The sequence below is a fragment of the Protopterus annectens genome, chromosome 17.part0 (genome assembly GCF_019279795.1).
Source record: "Protopterus annectens isolate FY-2018-M chromosome 17.part0, PAN1.0, whole genome shotgun sequence".
In the NCBI taxonomy this organism is placed as follows: Eukaryota; Metazoa; Chordata; order Ceratodontiformes; family Protopteridae; genus Protopterus; species Protopterus annectens.
This window is the reverse complement of record NC_056751.1, coordinates 255,386,790-255,401,102: the sequence shown is the minus strand read 5'-3', so window position 1 is coordinate 255,401,102 and position 14,313 is coordinate 255,386,790. Positions and strand designations below refer to the sequence as shown.

Below are 14,313 nucleotides of genomic sequence, written 5' to 3'. Positions count from 1 at the left end.
ATCATATAATAAATTATATTTCCCTGGAAATGAGGTTTAATGATTTAACTAAAACCACCACCTCCCATTACAGGATCAAGTCCCTCCACTTCCCAACTCACAATGTGATTGCAGGCACCTGTTATGCATTCACATCTCATATCATTCTCACACATCAGCTCAGAGTTACAGGAATCATGTAGCTAAATGGCAAGCTGCTATATAATTACCAGTTAAATGTACTTTACTATGTGTTCCAGTGGTATTGACTCTAATGGAGCATAAGGCTAAATGATTCCATGATTCAGGGATTCAGGACTGATTAGCATCTCAGTGGTTGGAGGAGACAGTTAGAGAGGGTGGGTGTGAATGACCAGTACCATCATTCCCATCTTAGAGTAGAAAAGGCAAACTGGTCTGTTGCACTCCTTTGTCTGAGCAGAGGCGTGCAGACACACATGGCATCATTAAGGTCTTTAGATGTAAATGCCGCAAGAAGCAATAATATTTACTGTGATTGGGATCTAAACATGTGTAAGAATGAGCATGTCAGCCCTCCAGTGCCATATGGCATAACTATCAGGAAGCCATGGGAGACAAGGGGTTAGGGCTAAAACAGAAAACCTCTATGACTACTTTGATGTTGGCCTCCCATACATAGTTGCCAGTCAGATGGGGAGGGTTGATGATGCCAGGCAAGTGGGATAAAAGGACACTAAAAATATATATACTCAAAAGGCTTAATGTGAGCAGATGCAAAGTCTGCAGCATTTTCTTAGGCAGGTATTGTAGGCAGTAGTCTCTAGACAGATAGTGTTAATTCAGTGTACAAAGCTAGTTGACAAAATCCCTGAAAGAAAGTGTGTCTGCCTTTTCCTGTCATCTTGAATGCTTAGTGGTGTAAGGCTGGTAAGCAGCTATGGCTACTATAACAATATAAATCTCCAAGTTGCTACTCAATGATAACTCAATTTATCAAGTTCAAATGACTAGAACTCAGCCCAATGGAAAAAAAAAACTTGAAACAAGCTTTTCTGTAGGGTAACAAGCCTCCCTGTTCCCTCCATTCTTAGACCTATGACTAGAGAAAATACAGTAATGTAGAGGAAACAGGAATCAGTGTGAGCATCCATTTAGAATCCACAGCAGAAGTGATTTCCAATGGGAAACTAATCAGTGAGTTCTGTGTCGACCAAATGAACTTCACAAGTCAATTCCCTGTTTATACAAATTGAAAAGACCTATTATATATTAATTTGTTGCTCTCTTAAATGTCTTGTCATTCCTTAGATAGCATCTTGGGCAAGCCATATTTGTTATCTTTCTCTAACAGATGGGACTGTAAGTGATGGTATCTGAGTGGCTTTTGCATACCTGGTTAAGTTTGTCCTTGAAAGAGGACTGGGCTCATAAAGGTCAACTCCTCAAAGTAAAACTTGCTGATCATTGATTTCCACTGGAATTCACTAGTCCCATGTATGAAATATTGGGTTGTAATTATTTAAAAACTTGTTATAACATATACAGTCTGAGTATAAGTTTATAGGTGTGTACTAGGCTAATGACCACTAGGGCATTTTTTAAGCCTAGCCATGCATTCCAAATCTCTGACAAGTTCTAGCACCCTTGAAAAGTATAAGCAGGGACTTGGGAGATTAAATATTTACAAGCAGGGGCCTGGGAAATGAACCATTTATAGGCTGGTTATACATTAGAGACATAGGTGCCAAACCAGGGCTGAATTTCTTGTTGCCCATTCAGCTGTCCAAGTTACATTTGAATTGGGTGAGGGGGAACTGGGACTCTCATGGAAGGGGAGGCTGTTTCAATGAAGGAGTAGTCTTTGGGATATATGCCAATGTCTCCAGCAGGTCCTATTTATATCACAGGCAAGATTTAAGTCTTTTGAATGGGTAATTCTAGTGCCATTAATTCTGTGGATATGCAGGAGGTCCATCAGGTTGGGATCCAACAATGCCTTGCAAGCCAGGCACAGATCTCTCCTCAACAGCATGTAAGAGACCTAATAGAAGAACAGGGTGTTTGCGGTGGTCTACAAAGGACATGTTACTTATGCCCTGTATTCTTTTATTGCAGTACCACTTTGCACATTCCATTTGTTGGATGTGCCTGGTTAGGTATATACCAAGGGGGGCATTGCACTAAATGACTGGTCTGATGAATGCTGAATACAGTGGAACAATGACCTCCTTGGACCTAAATAGCATACCTTTGTTTATAAGATGCACAATATAGAATGATTTCCTTACTACTGTAGACATGTGATGGTCAATGTCTAGATTGCGGTCTATGTGTGTCCCTGAGTCCCTGACTACTAGGTCGACTCTTAAGGGTTGTGTTGTCAATAAGATAGATACCAGGGTGGATGACTTCCTGAAGGATATTATCATGCATTTATTGGTATTTGGCTCTGAAACAAGCTATTTGTCTTTGTCAGCCCTTCCTGGAGAACATTAGTGTTGGTGGGGGATTCAATGGCAGCTCCTAATTTGCAATCATCTACACATTTGATCAGCCAGCAGCCCCTGACATTGACCTTTGACTTCAGAGAAGTAAATTCCAAAAAGAAGCAGTTCAGGGACTGATCCCTGATGGACTGGGCTTGTGACTCGCCTTTTTGTAGAGGTGGACGCCACAATTCTAAATTCCTGGGTCCTGTCTGTGAGCCAGCTGGCTATCTACCAGGTTACATTAAGGTTTATACCTAATTCCTTGTGCTTATTAACAATGCCCAAGAGGGGTGTTGTTTCAAATGATTTAGCCAGGTCAAGGTAGGTAGTATGAACCATTCTGCCTTCATCCACTGCTTTGGTGATCTTCTCAAAAAAGTTCCCCAGGTATATATGGGTTGAAGACAATTCCTGAACTTTGACTAAGAGATATGACCTGACAGAATGTAAACACAGAAACTAAAAACAGAGTTAAGTATAATGCAGAGATCTGATTCCTTGTATGACATTTAACTAGGTGTTTCTTTCAGGACTGGGAACTAACTAGACAGTGCCTTTGCCTTCCTTATGACTCTGGAAGGTGAAATGTAATTTTTTTTCAAATGTAGCTGCAGAGTAATGTTTCTAAAGCCAGACAGCCGTTTATTATTTTTCTAGGCTCATGAATTTGGCTGTGTACTGACATTTATTCATGATTTAATGATAAATGAGTGCAATATTTCCTAATCTGCTATTAAACTGTCCTGGTGCATTCACAAGTGTGCTGTTCCACAAAAAAGACACTTTGCAACATCAGATATGACACACACACACACACACACACACACACACACACACACACACACACACACACACACACACACACACTTTCTAGTTTGGCTGTATACATTTTCATAACTTTCATAACTTTGCTAAATATTCTCACAATGGATGAATCGCAAACACTAAATACTTCCTAATGAAAATCAGCTTGAGGTTTAGCAGTATAATAAAACATTACATGAATAAACTCACATCAAATACTTACTCCGATGTAAATTTACATTAAGTGCATCTGAGAATAACAGATACACATATCGCATGAATATATTTACTCATTACAAGTTAAACCAAAACGAATTGAACCTTACCCGTCACACATATCTTCTTTTGCATTTCTGATCGAGCATTTTGAGAAAAGCACCTCTCCTTTAACCATTCAGGATCAAATTCACTAGTATGTTCATCAGGCCACACAATGTAAACCTTAAAAGCAAAAAAAAAAGTTTAAAAATTATTCTATTATTCATTACAATTATGTGGAAAACTTTAAGCAAATACAAATTCTGTCAATACTTTTTTGTAACCAGTTTTAAACAGTGCCACTAAGATGTACGTAGAAGTTGCATGTGCTGTTTTATTTTTTATTTATTGTCATTTTATTGTAATGGAGTTAAAACATATTTCAGATACTTTCATCCATGAAAACCATAGTATTAAGAAGCACTTGGGTCCAATGTTCAAATGACTGCTGTGTCTCCATTCACATATGAAAAGAGGGGTTTGCAACATTGTCTCATAGTCAGAAGCCTTTTTTGTATCCAATGCAGTATAGAAGCATACAGCATAAAATTTAAACCATACACTAGAATATTCCATTGGTATATTCTAGTGTATGGTTTAAATTTTATGCTACGGCGGTAGTGTTGTTACCTTACAGCAAGAGGTTCTCCTGTTCGATTCTCGGCTGGGCTTGGGAGTGCCTTCTGTGTGGAGTCTGTATGCCCTCCCCGCGGTTGGGTAGCGTTCGAAAGACATGCGTGTGTAAATGGGTGTGCCTTTGTTGAAGGTTGGGTGTCAAACTGGCACCTCGGCGTTTCGTAACAATCTACTGCCAATCATTAGCAGACCGGAATTCTGCTGTGGCGACCCCTTACTGGGGAAAGCCGAAAGACAAACAACAACAACTAGAATATTCCATTGGTTACCATCAGGGCTCTTCATATGGACAAATTCACTATGAACAGCAAGCATCACCAATGGAGTCTTCTGTTAATTTTATGAATTTTATAGGCCTGCTGGTTTCATAGGGTACAGTACATCATCCAAAAGTGCAGTCCTCTGTAATACCAAGTGTTGATGAAGTTTTCATGCAGTCCTGATTGGGTAGCAAAGGTACATCCATGATATCTGATAGCTTTCCTTGTTCTGTATTCTTCTACAGTGAAAGGTGAAATATCTTCAGTTCAAATGTATTCCTTTAACTTGTCATCCCAAAGTATTCAGATGACATTCATTCCACATGATTCCCAGATATGGAAGATTTTTTTTCTTTCTTTGTTCACTTGCCTTCTCCATACACATATTTTCATCTTTAGATTGTCAGCTACTTTCCATTTCCAGTGTAACGTAACTAATAAATTTGAAAACAATATCATAGAAACTAAGTCACTCAAAAAAGCTGTCTCCTACGCTGCAGGCAGCAGCCCTTCTAGGTAATAAACATTGCAATATGTTCATTATTTTCTAGTACCAATGTACTATGAAATGGCAATGCACATGAAAAGTAAATCTCTGCACTGGTATAGCTTACGCTTAAAGGGTTAGTAGGGATTGTGGTTTTGGAAAAAAATGTTCAGTACTTATGTAATTACTCCTCAATGTTAGAAAAGCATGGGATGTGAAAAAAAAAGCAATGTAAATTGAGATTGGTTAATGGCAATGATTACCGATCATCAGCAAAATGTACATTTCTTATACTTGATTTAAACAGGTAAATTAATTTCTTAGTGGCCATACTCTGACAGTGCAAAATATTGAGGCTATGAGCTGTGAATGCTGTACTTCATTTGTTCCAAGGTTTCATTCCTTTGGCCTACATTTGCCTATTATTTGGCTGAGCAAGTTACTTAACCAGACAGTGTACTGAGGCAGTTGAGAAACTAATTTACGTTCTTCAAAAGTCTCCTTAACCATATGGCTAGTAATTTCTTCTGAAACTGTACTGTATTTATGTTCATGTTATACTAATAACACTGATGAATGAGGCTTGGATAATAGGTAAGTCAATTAAATCAATTATGGATCATAATTAAAGGGAAAATCAATGTCATATTATGCAGCTGTAGAAGGTAAATTGACTATATATTACTGTGCTTATAATAAACCACAATCATCATCATCACTGACCCCCTTTTACCATTTTTATATGGGATCAGGATATATTGTCAGTTGCCACCACAGGTCCTGATTCAGAGCTACTTTCCTACCTTCTTCAACAGTCTTGGCCACCTGTTGCAGGTCTCCTCTCATGCAGTCCATACATCCATCTCTTGGTTGGGTGTTCTCATCTCCTCTTGCATTCTTCCTGTCACCTTATGTTTTCCTGCATATCTGATCAAACCATCATAATCTATTCCTCTTGACCCTCTCCGCAACTGGGGTCACATTGGTTTCCTCTACGATGTCCTCAATTCATTGTCTACTCTAAAATGTATATTGTACTACCCATCTCAAGCACTTCATCTCCATTACCATAAGCTTCATCAGCTGTTCTGACTTCACTTCCCAGGTTTCTGTCTCATACAACAGCACTGGTTGCACCACTGGTTTGTACACCTTATGTTTCAAACTTCTTTGGCGCTTTTCTGTCATGCACTATCTCTGACATTTTGTGTCATTTGGCTGCATGATCGCTGATGCTAGTTTTAACATCCTCATTCAGATTTCCTACCTCCTTAACTATGCCTCCCAGATACCTGAAGCCATTAAACTGTCCCATTATCTTCCCTTTTATCTGATTTTCAACCTCTTCCAATTTCCCCATTTTCTACCATGACCACTGTCTTGTCTGTTCTTAGCTTCATCCCATGATGATTCAGGTTTGGCAATCAAGTCCCTTATCATACGTTGACATTCTTGTTAAGAGTCTGCTTATAGTGTCACATTGCCTGCATATAACACCTTTGTTGATATCTTCCCCTTTGATCTGTTTGCTGATACTGTCTTTCACTAGTATGAAGAGGAGTAGGCACAAAAATAACTTTGATACACTCCCACTCCCACTGGGAATCCCCTCTGTCAGTCCAATGCTTGCACTTGTATAACTTGAGTCCTTGAAGATTATATGCACTAATTCTAACAATGTTTTTGGGACAGTAAATTATCACAAGGCAGCCCAAATCAGCTTTCTTGAGAACTTTTTATATGCTTTCTCCAAGGTTAGGAATGGCAAATGGGAATATTTCCTCATTTACAGCTTTTTCTCCACTATCTGTTTCACTGCAAATATCAGGTCAGTCATAACAGTCCACCTCAATCTGAATCTGAACTGCTCATCTTTCTACTATCCTGCATACTTTTCTATGAACCACCCTGAATCTGGACTGCTCATCTTTCTACTATCGTGCATAATTTTCTATGAACCACCCTATCCAGCCCTTTCATGCCGTGACACAAGATATTTATTTCTCTGCACTGCCCACAATTGTGACCCATCTTTCTAGCACATTGGCACTGGAATGCTTATTCACTAGTCATCTGGGTTGCCCGACCCTTCACATTTGCAATAAGCACCCTGACTTCATTTTCCTTACTGCAGTTCTTACTTCTTCTTCTATGCTATATTCTCCTTCTTCTTTCAGCATTTCTGACTTACCTAAACTGATGGAACAACTTATTTTTGGGCCCATAAAATATAACACTATCTTAGTTTATTGTGGTACTATTTGTTATTACCATCCTTAAGCTACATGAAAAATACACCATTAGAAATATTAGAAATACATGAATTACAAAAAAGTCAGTGTTGACTTAGGAGAAATAACCCCTGCACCAAAATGGAACAATTATTGTTGTTTTAAAGATATATTATTTAAGAGCTGGTTAACACAACTATGCAGTGTCTGCAATATTAAACTTTTAAGGCTTTAGAAAAACTTTCCTGAAGATAATTATCTGTTTGCCAGTGACATGCTACACCTTATTGAGTATAGTTCTGAATCTGTGTAGAGTAAAATATCAACATCTTTATTGAAGTTTTTGAATTTTCCTCAAACACCAGAAACATATTTTTGTTAATAAACTGTCTAATAATTATTTAAAACTGTTCTACTGTAATGCTTGGTGCTTGACAAGCAAACACCTTGAACTTTCTTATATCCTAGAGTATAAGAATGTTGACATTGTCAGAATTCTGACAATCTTTTTTTTTTTTTTTTTGGATATAACAAAACTGAGTGTCTGAGGCAAACAAGGAAAGGAGGAGGAATCCTAGTGCTGTTATCTGATCAAATAAAGTATAACATAATTTCCATTAATTCATATTTGGAATCTATAGTATTTGTTATCCAAAGATATTTAGCTTTATAAATAATAAAACTTATTTGCTCATATAGGCAGCTATCCATGGACAATACTAGGCACTAGCATTTCACTCATATCCTATATCTTTTTGTACAACCAAATGACCTGATTCTAATAAGGCATTTTGATTAACCAGGGATCAACTGGACATCTTATTTTTCAAACTTAAGATAAAAACAAGATTTTCTTGACTTTATTATGCTTCATAGCTTAGCTCAATTAATTCATACATGGGGTATTGATACTATTGTTTTAGTCCTAACAGTGAACAAAACATTTCCAAGGAGCATGTTAAATTTTCTCTGAGTATTTCTGACCATAACTCCTTGTCACTCAAAATTTCCTTGGTTTGGGGGCGTGGCCAAGGATGAACACAGGATAGCAGCAGATTTCTTCAGCTCCACCAATTTCATTACATTGACAGGAATTAATTACTTAAAAAATTAATTCTTGAAGTAATTTTCTTTCTAAATATGTTTGTTTTATATAGTTCTTGAACTATATCTAAAAAAGAAAGGAAATCTTAATAATATTCCTGTCAGAAATTACTTTGGAAATTTTCCTGTCAGTTTATCAGTCTGAAATGAGTTCCAGTAAGACAAATTCTCAAGACTCCAGCATCAAGAAAGAACTTCAGTCTCTGATAATTATAGTCCAGCAACTTACTGCTAAGATGGATAAAATGGATACTAAAATAGACACTTTCATAGAAAAACTACAAAACAAATAGACTTGTTACATATGGACCTGCAACAACAGAAGATCCAGATGACAGGCATAGAAGAAGCTGTGAATGACATGGAAAATAAAATACAAGAACAGGAAATCAACATTGAGTTTCTGCTGAAACAAAATACACATTTACAAACAAAGCTGGATGACCTGGAAAATAGATCTAGGCGCAATAACATTAGGATTTTTGGACTGCCAGAAAATATTGAAGGTAACAATATTACTTCTTTTTAACAACATGGCTCCCTAAAACTTTAGATTTACCAGAAGCATTCTCTTTTGGTATCGAAGAGCACATAGATCTATAGCTAATACTAACTCTAACAAAAACTATCCTAGATCAGTTATAGGTAGATTTCTATCATCTTTTGATAAAGAGATGGTTCTTAAATCTGCTTGGGCTAAAGCTCCTGTTAAGTTTAATGAGACAACTGTGCGTTTTGACAATGACTATTCTTCCATGGTAATTGCTAAAAGAAAAGTTTTTCTGCCACTAATAAGGGAGCTTAAAAAGCACAGTTTAAAACATACCTTCTGTTTCCTGCCAAGCTTAAAATCTTCCTTCCTGATGGTCCTAAGGTCTTCGATGATTTAGACTCTGCTTTACTGTTTGTCAAAGAAAAAAGGATTTTGGATAAAATAGAAGAAATGGAATGGGCTAGTTCTTCATTAAAGAGATTGGCAACTGAAGCTTCCTGGAAGACTTCAGAGAAGAAGAAGAGACTAAAAAACAAATGATTTGTTATATGTTTTTTTCTCTCTCATCATTTTAGTTCATTATTAATCTTTTTGAATATAGTTCCTACATTTACAGAAAGCCACAAATATTTTGGAAAAGATTTAATCAAAGTTATTCTCTATGTGCAAAGAAATGTTTTGTTTCATAACCAGTCAAAATGCCTGAGGATTTAATGGCAGGCTGTGACTCGATTTGTTTTTCTTTCTGAAAAAAGTAAGGTTAGTAATTTGATACATTTTTTTTATCTTTACCTTTTTTTTCCTTCTTCTTTTATTATTTTCTTTGTTTAAACAATGACATTCTATTTAGATTATGTAGTGGGTAAAGGGTGGGGGAGGGCAGGGAGAGAACAGTAATGAAAATATCATTAATAGAATAATAACATATTTATTTCTTGTAAAAGTTTATAAGTTCTTCAAATGCTATTTCTAATTATACTTTCTTGATTATACTGCTTATGCTTGTTTGTAAATAATCTGTCATGCTTTAACTAATAATAATCAGAACTAAATAAGAGTAAATAATATGTTTTATTTTTAACTCTATTAATATAAACAGTAAGTAACATTCCATTGTATATACTTCTTACAGCTTTCTCTTACATTTTTTATTTCTGCCTCACTCCCTTTTATTTTCTACTCTCTTTTCTTTTCTTTATTAATATATAGAAATGCTTTAGACTGTGTGGGCACAGTGAATAATAGGATTTGTATGAAAATTGAGTTGGGAGAAGAATGCTGAGTTTTATTGCTTGTTGGTAATTTTGAGTTTAATTTCACTTGCATAGAGGCTGTGATGATCTGTGGAATACATTGTGGAGGTTCTGTCATGTTTAGATGCATTTACACTGCTAAATGAATGTTTGTCACTAGTTTTTAATAAGTTTCCCACCAAAATGTTAAGAGAGACAATCTGGGATGTGGGCTGTCTTATGCACAATGTCCTTGAGTTACCTCAGAATCTTCAAATCACAGAATTCTCACAGAGAAACTGAAAGCAGTTAGTATAAACATTGACAAGGTTATCACACTGACACACCACAGATTCAGGAAAAATACTCTGTTCATAAAATATGTCAGTTATAATGAGTTTAAATGATGTAGTTTCTTGTAGTAAGTAAATGTCTTATTTTAGAAGGCATAAAAATGAAACATTTATTTAAATGTTTTTGAAAATCTACTTAACAGCAGCATAATAATCTGTGTTAAAAATTTGTGTTCCAAACATATACTTTACTATAACTCATTTAATTCATCTGATTGACAAACATAAATAATCTTATAACTCTATTCTGGAAGAAATGTCATGTGATATATTTTAAAGCAGTAGGTTAGCATGATTGTAAAATCTGGTTACCAATATGTGTTTGCTATGCATTATTTTGTATAAAGCAGACAGATTTATTCTAGGGACAGCAAGTAGGATAGTTTTCTACTAACACACAACTCAGTGAGATCATATATATATATATATATATATATATATGTGTGTGTGTGTGTGTGTGTGTGTGAGTGTGATGGCTTTTTTTCTGAGAATCTGCATAACTATCCAATATGATTTATAATAATTTCTATGAATACAATATTTTACTCTATTGACAAAATGAATGTTTGCCACAAGTTTTAATAAGTTTCCCGCCAAAATGTTAAGGGAGACAATCTGAGATGTGGGCTGTCTCATGCATAGTGTCCATGAGTTTCCTCAGAAGCTTCACTCACAGAATTTTCACAGAGAAACTGAAAGCAGTTAGTATAAACATTGACAAGGTTATCACACTGACACACCACAGATTCAGGAAAAATACTCTATTCATAAAATATGTCAGTTATGATGAGTTTAGATGATGTAGTTTCTTGTAGCAAGTAAATATCTTATTTTAGAAGGCATAGAAAATGAAACATTTATTTAAATGTTTTTGAAAATCTACTTAACAGTAGCATAATAATCTGTGTTAAAAACTTGTGTCCCAAACATATACTTTACTATAACTCATTTAATTCATCTGATTGGCAAGCATAAATAATCTTATAACTCTATTCTGGAAGAAATGTCATGTGATATATTTTAAAGCAGTAGGTTAGCATGATTGTAAAATCTGGTTACTAATATGTGTTTGCTGTGCATTATTTTGTATAAAGCAGACAGATTTATTCTAGGGACAGCAAGTAGGATAGTGCTCTACTAACACACAACTCAGTGAGATCAGATATATATATATATATATATGTGTGTGTGTGTGTGTGTGTGTGTGTGTGTGTGTGTGTGTGTGTGTGTGTGTATGTGTATCTATGTATATATATGTGTATGTGTATATGTATATGTGTGTGTGTGTGTGTGTGTGTGTGTGTGTGTGTGTGTGTGTGTGTGTGTGTGTGTGTGTGTGTGTGTGTGTGTGTATATGTATGTGTGTGTGTCTGTGTTTATGTGTGTGATGGCTTTTTTTTTTTTTTTTTTTTTTTAGGTAATAACGCAGGTGTTTCTGAGAATCTGCATAACTATGCAATATGATTTATAATAATTTTTATGAATACAATATTTTACTCTATTGACAATAATGAGTTTAAGTAAATGCTCATATACAAACAATTCAAGATTTTTGGAAGCTGTTGATAGAATTCACATGACAGAAAATAGATGCATCTTAATGCATGTAATGTCTGAATCATATTAGCCAAAGTTTTTGATTTAAATGAATGTTAGAACATAATTTTCTCTTCTCTTGATTTCTAACATTAAGATTATTTGAATGCTATTAGAATTCAAGTGTTATATATTACATAGATCTATATAATAGTATGAACAGTTTTTAAAAAAAAAAAAAAAAAAAGTTTATTTTAGTTTATATGATGCTGTTTTACCAAATGTGTAGTTTTGTCTTGATAGATAATTGAATTGAAAACTGTTAACCTCAGTTAAATATAACTAGTATTAAATTGATAAGGTGGTAGCTGAGGTACTGCTGCTTAGGGTAGGGGGTTAACTTGAGTAGTAAATACTGCTCTAAGTTGGAGTTTTCAACTCCAGGCGGATGCAAGGTTTAATCCTTACATTATTTTCACTTGTTCATTGTTATATGTTTATAGTTTTGACATCCACAATATATTTTGTACACTCATTGTCACTACAAACAAAATTGAATCCTATACAAAATCCCATAAGAGATTTAATAAATACAGCTATATTTAAAAGTACACCTAAAAGAGGAGATGTAACATTATTTATCTTGTTATTTGTTATTTCGATCATAAGATTCTTGAGTTTTAAAAATGCCAAATGACATCTTTAAAAGGAATTTCTTTAAACATTAATGGATTGAATAATCCGTGTAACAGGGCAAGCCTAATAAGATACATTAATCTACACAAGGCCAATCTAGTCTTCCTGCAAGAAACCCATCTCTTGAAAAAGATATTGATAAACTAGCCACTAATAAGTATGCAGTATTGGTTAGTTCAGAGCACACTCAGAAAAAAGAGGAGTGGCTATTTTATGGAATAAAAGTATGCCCATTCCTAAAACCATTAAGTCTTATCAGGATGACAAAGGAATGTTTTGTATGGTTACAATACAAATTAATGGGAAGACTTACACTTTAATTAATGTATACTGGATACCTGGAATTGGTATTAATACAGTGAAACATCATATTGATAAGATCATATCATTCTCTATAGGGATATTATTTTAGCTGGTGATTTTAATTGTATACTACATGAAAGTGATACTACCACTATAAAGAAAAGAAGAATTACATCTAATGCAAAACATTTAAATGATTTTGCTAATTCTTATCATTTGAATGATATTAATAATCAGATAGAGTCAAAATCATTACCATACACCTTTTTTTCTAACAGATACAAAACTTATTCAAAAATAGATAGGGTCTTTATTTCTAACCAGATGGTAACAGATTTAATTAATTCCAAAATCATTTCATGTCCTATATCTGATCATAACTCAATTGTTTTTGAATTCATGATAAAAAATACTCATAATGTTCAGATCAAAAGGATACCAGCATACTTAACTCAGCTAAAAGACTATAAAGAATATATACTTTCAGAAGTACAACATTTTCTAGACATAAATAATACTCCTGAAGTCTCCATTGTCTATGTTTGGGATGCCTTAAAATCATATCTATATGGACAAAGTATCAGATGGTATAATAACAAAAGGAAATCTTGGGATAAGGAATTGTTAGATATTCAAAGTAAACTAGACTCTTATAAACATAATAATAAAGAAAATATTATGGACAAGAAAGTTATTGAAGAAATAAACAAACTAAATGAGAAATACAAAGAAATTTTAACTCATAAAGTTAAAATAACTTTAGAGAATACAAGTTTTTGTCTTATTCAATAAGCCCCAAATACTTACATAGACTTAAAAATAAAACAAAAAGATTGAATAAACAAAACCATATCAAAGAAATCTTTTCTCTAAGGAAAAAGAAGAATGTTTCTAGTATACCAGAAATACTGGATGAATTTAGAAATCACTTTCACAAGATTAACCATAACAACATTAACATGGAACCTAAAGATAAAATAAAGGAGTTTATAACCACAAACATGAATAAAAAGCTTAATAAACAACAGATTAAACTATTGGACAAGAGTATTTCATATACAGAAGTTATTACACAAATAAATAAGCTTAAATCAAACAAAGCACCGGGTAATGATGGTATTATACCAGAGATATATAAAATCCTTTCTAAAACTACATATTCATTAATACATAAGGTTTTTATTCTGGCCCAAACTGAGTTAATAACCCCCATCTTGGCAATATACATTTATTTCACCAATTTTAAAACCTAATAAAGATCCAACTAGATGTTCTTCATATCGACCCATCTCATTACTTAATGTTGATTATAAAATGTTTATGAGTATTTTTGCTGATAGATTGAAGACAATTATCCCGGCATTATAGACATAGATCAGACGGGCTTCATTGTAAATAGAAATACTTTTGATAATATAAGAAGAACTTTAACATTAATTGATTTTGCAAATAGGAAAAAGAAAGATTTAA

At 34.3% G+C, this 14,313-nt stretch overlaps 1 protein-coding gene across 1 annotated transcript in view; it reads right to left on the bottom strand.

The window, feature by feature from the left end:
* The window catches only part of BBOX1 (gamma-butyrobetaine hydroxylase 1), a 1,172,734-nt gene that overhangs the window by 968,518 nt on the left and 189,903 nt on the right, over positions 1-14,313 (bottom strand). Inside the window, exon 3 of the mRNA XM_044058954.1 lies at positions 3,581-3,695. Coding sequence (XP_043914889.1) covers positions 3,581-3,695 — 115 coding nt within the window. The remainder of the gene's footprint in view (positions 1-3,580; positions 3,696-14,313) is intronic.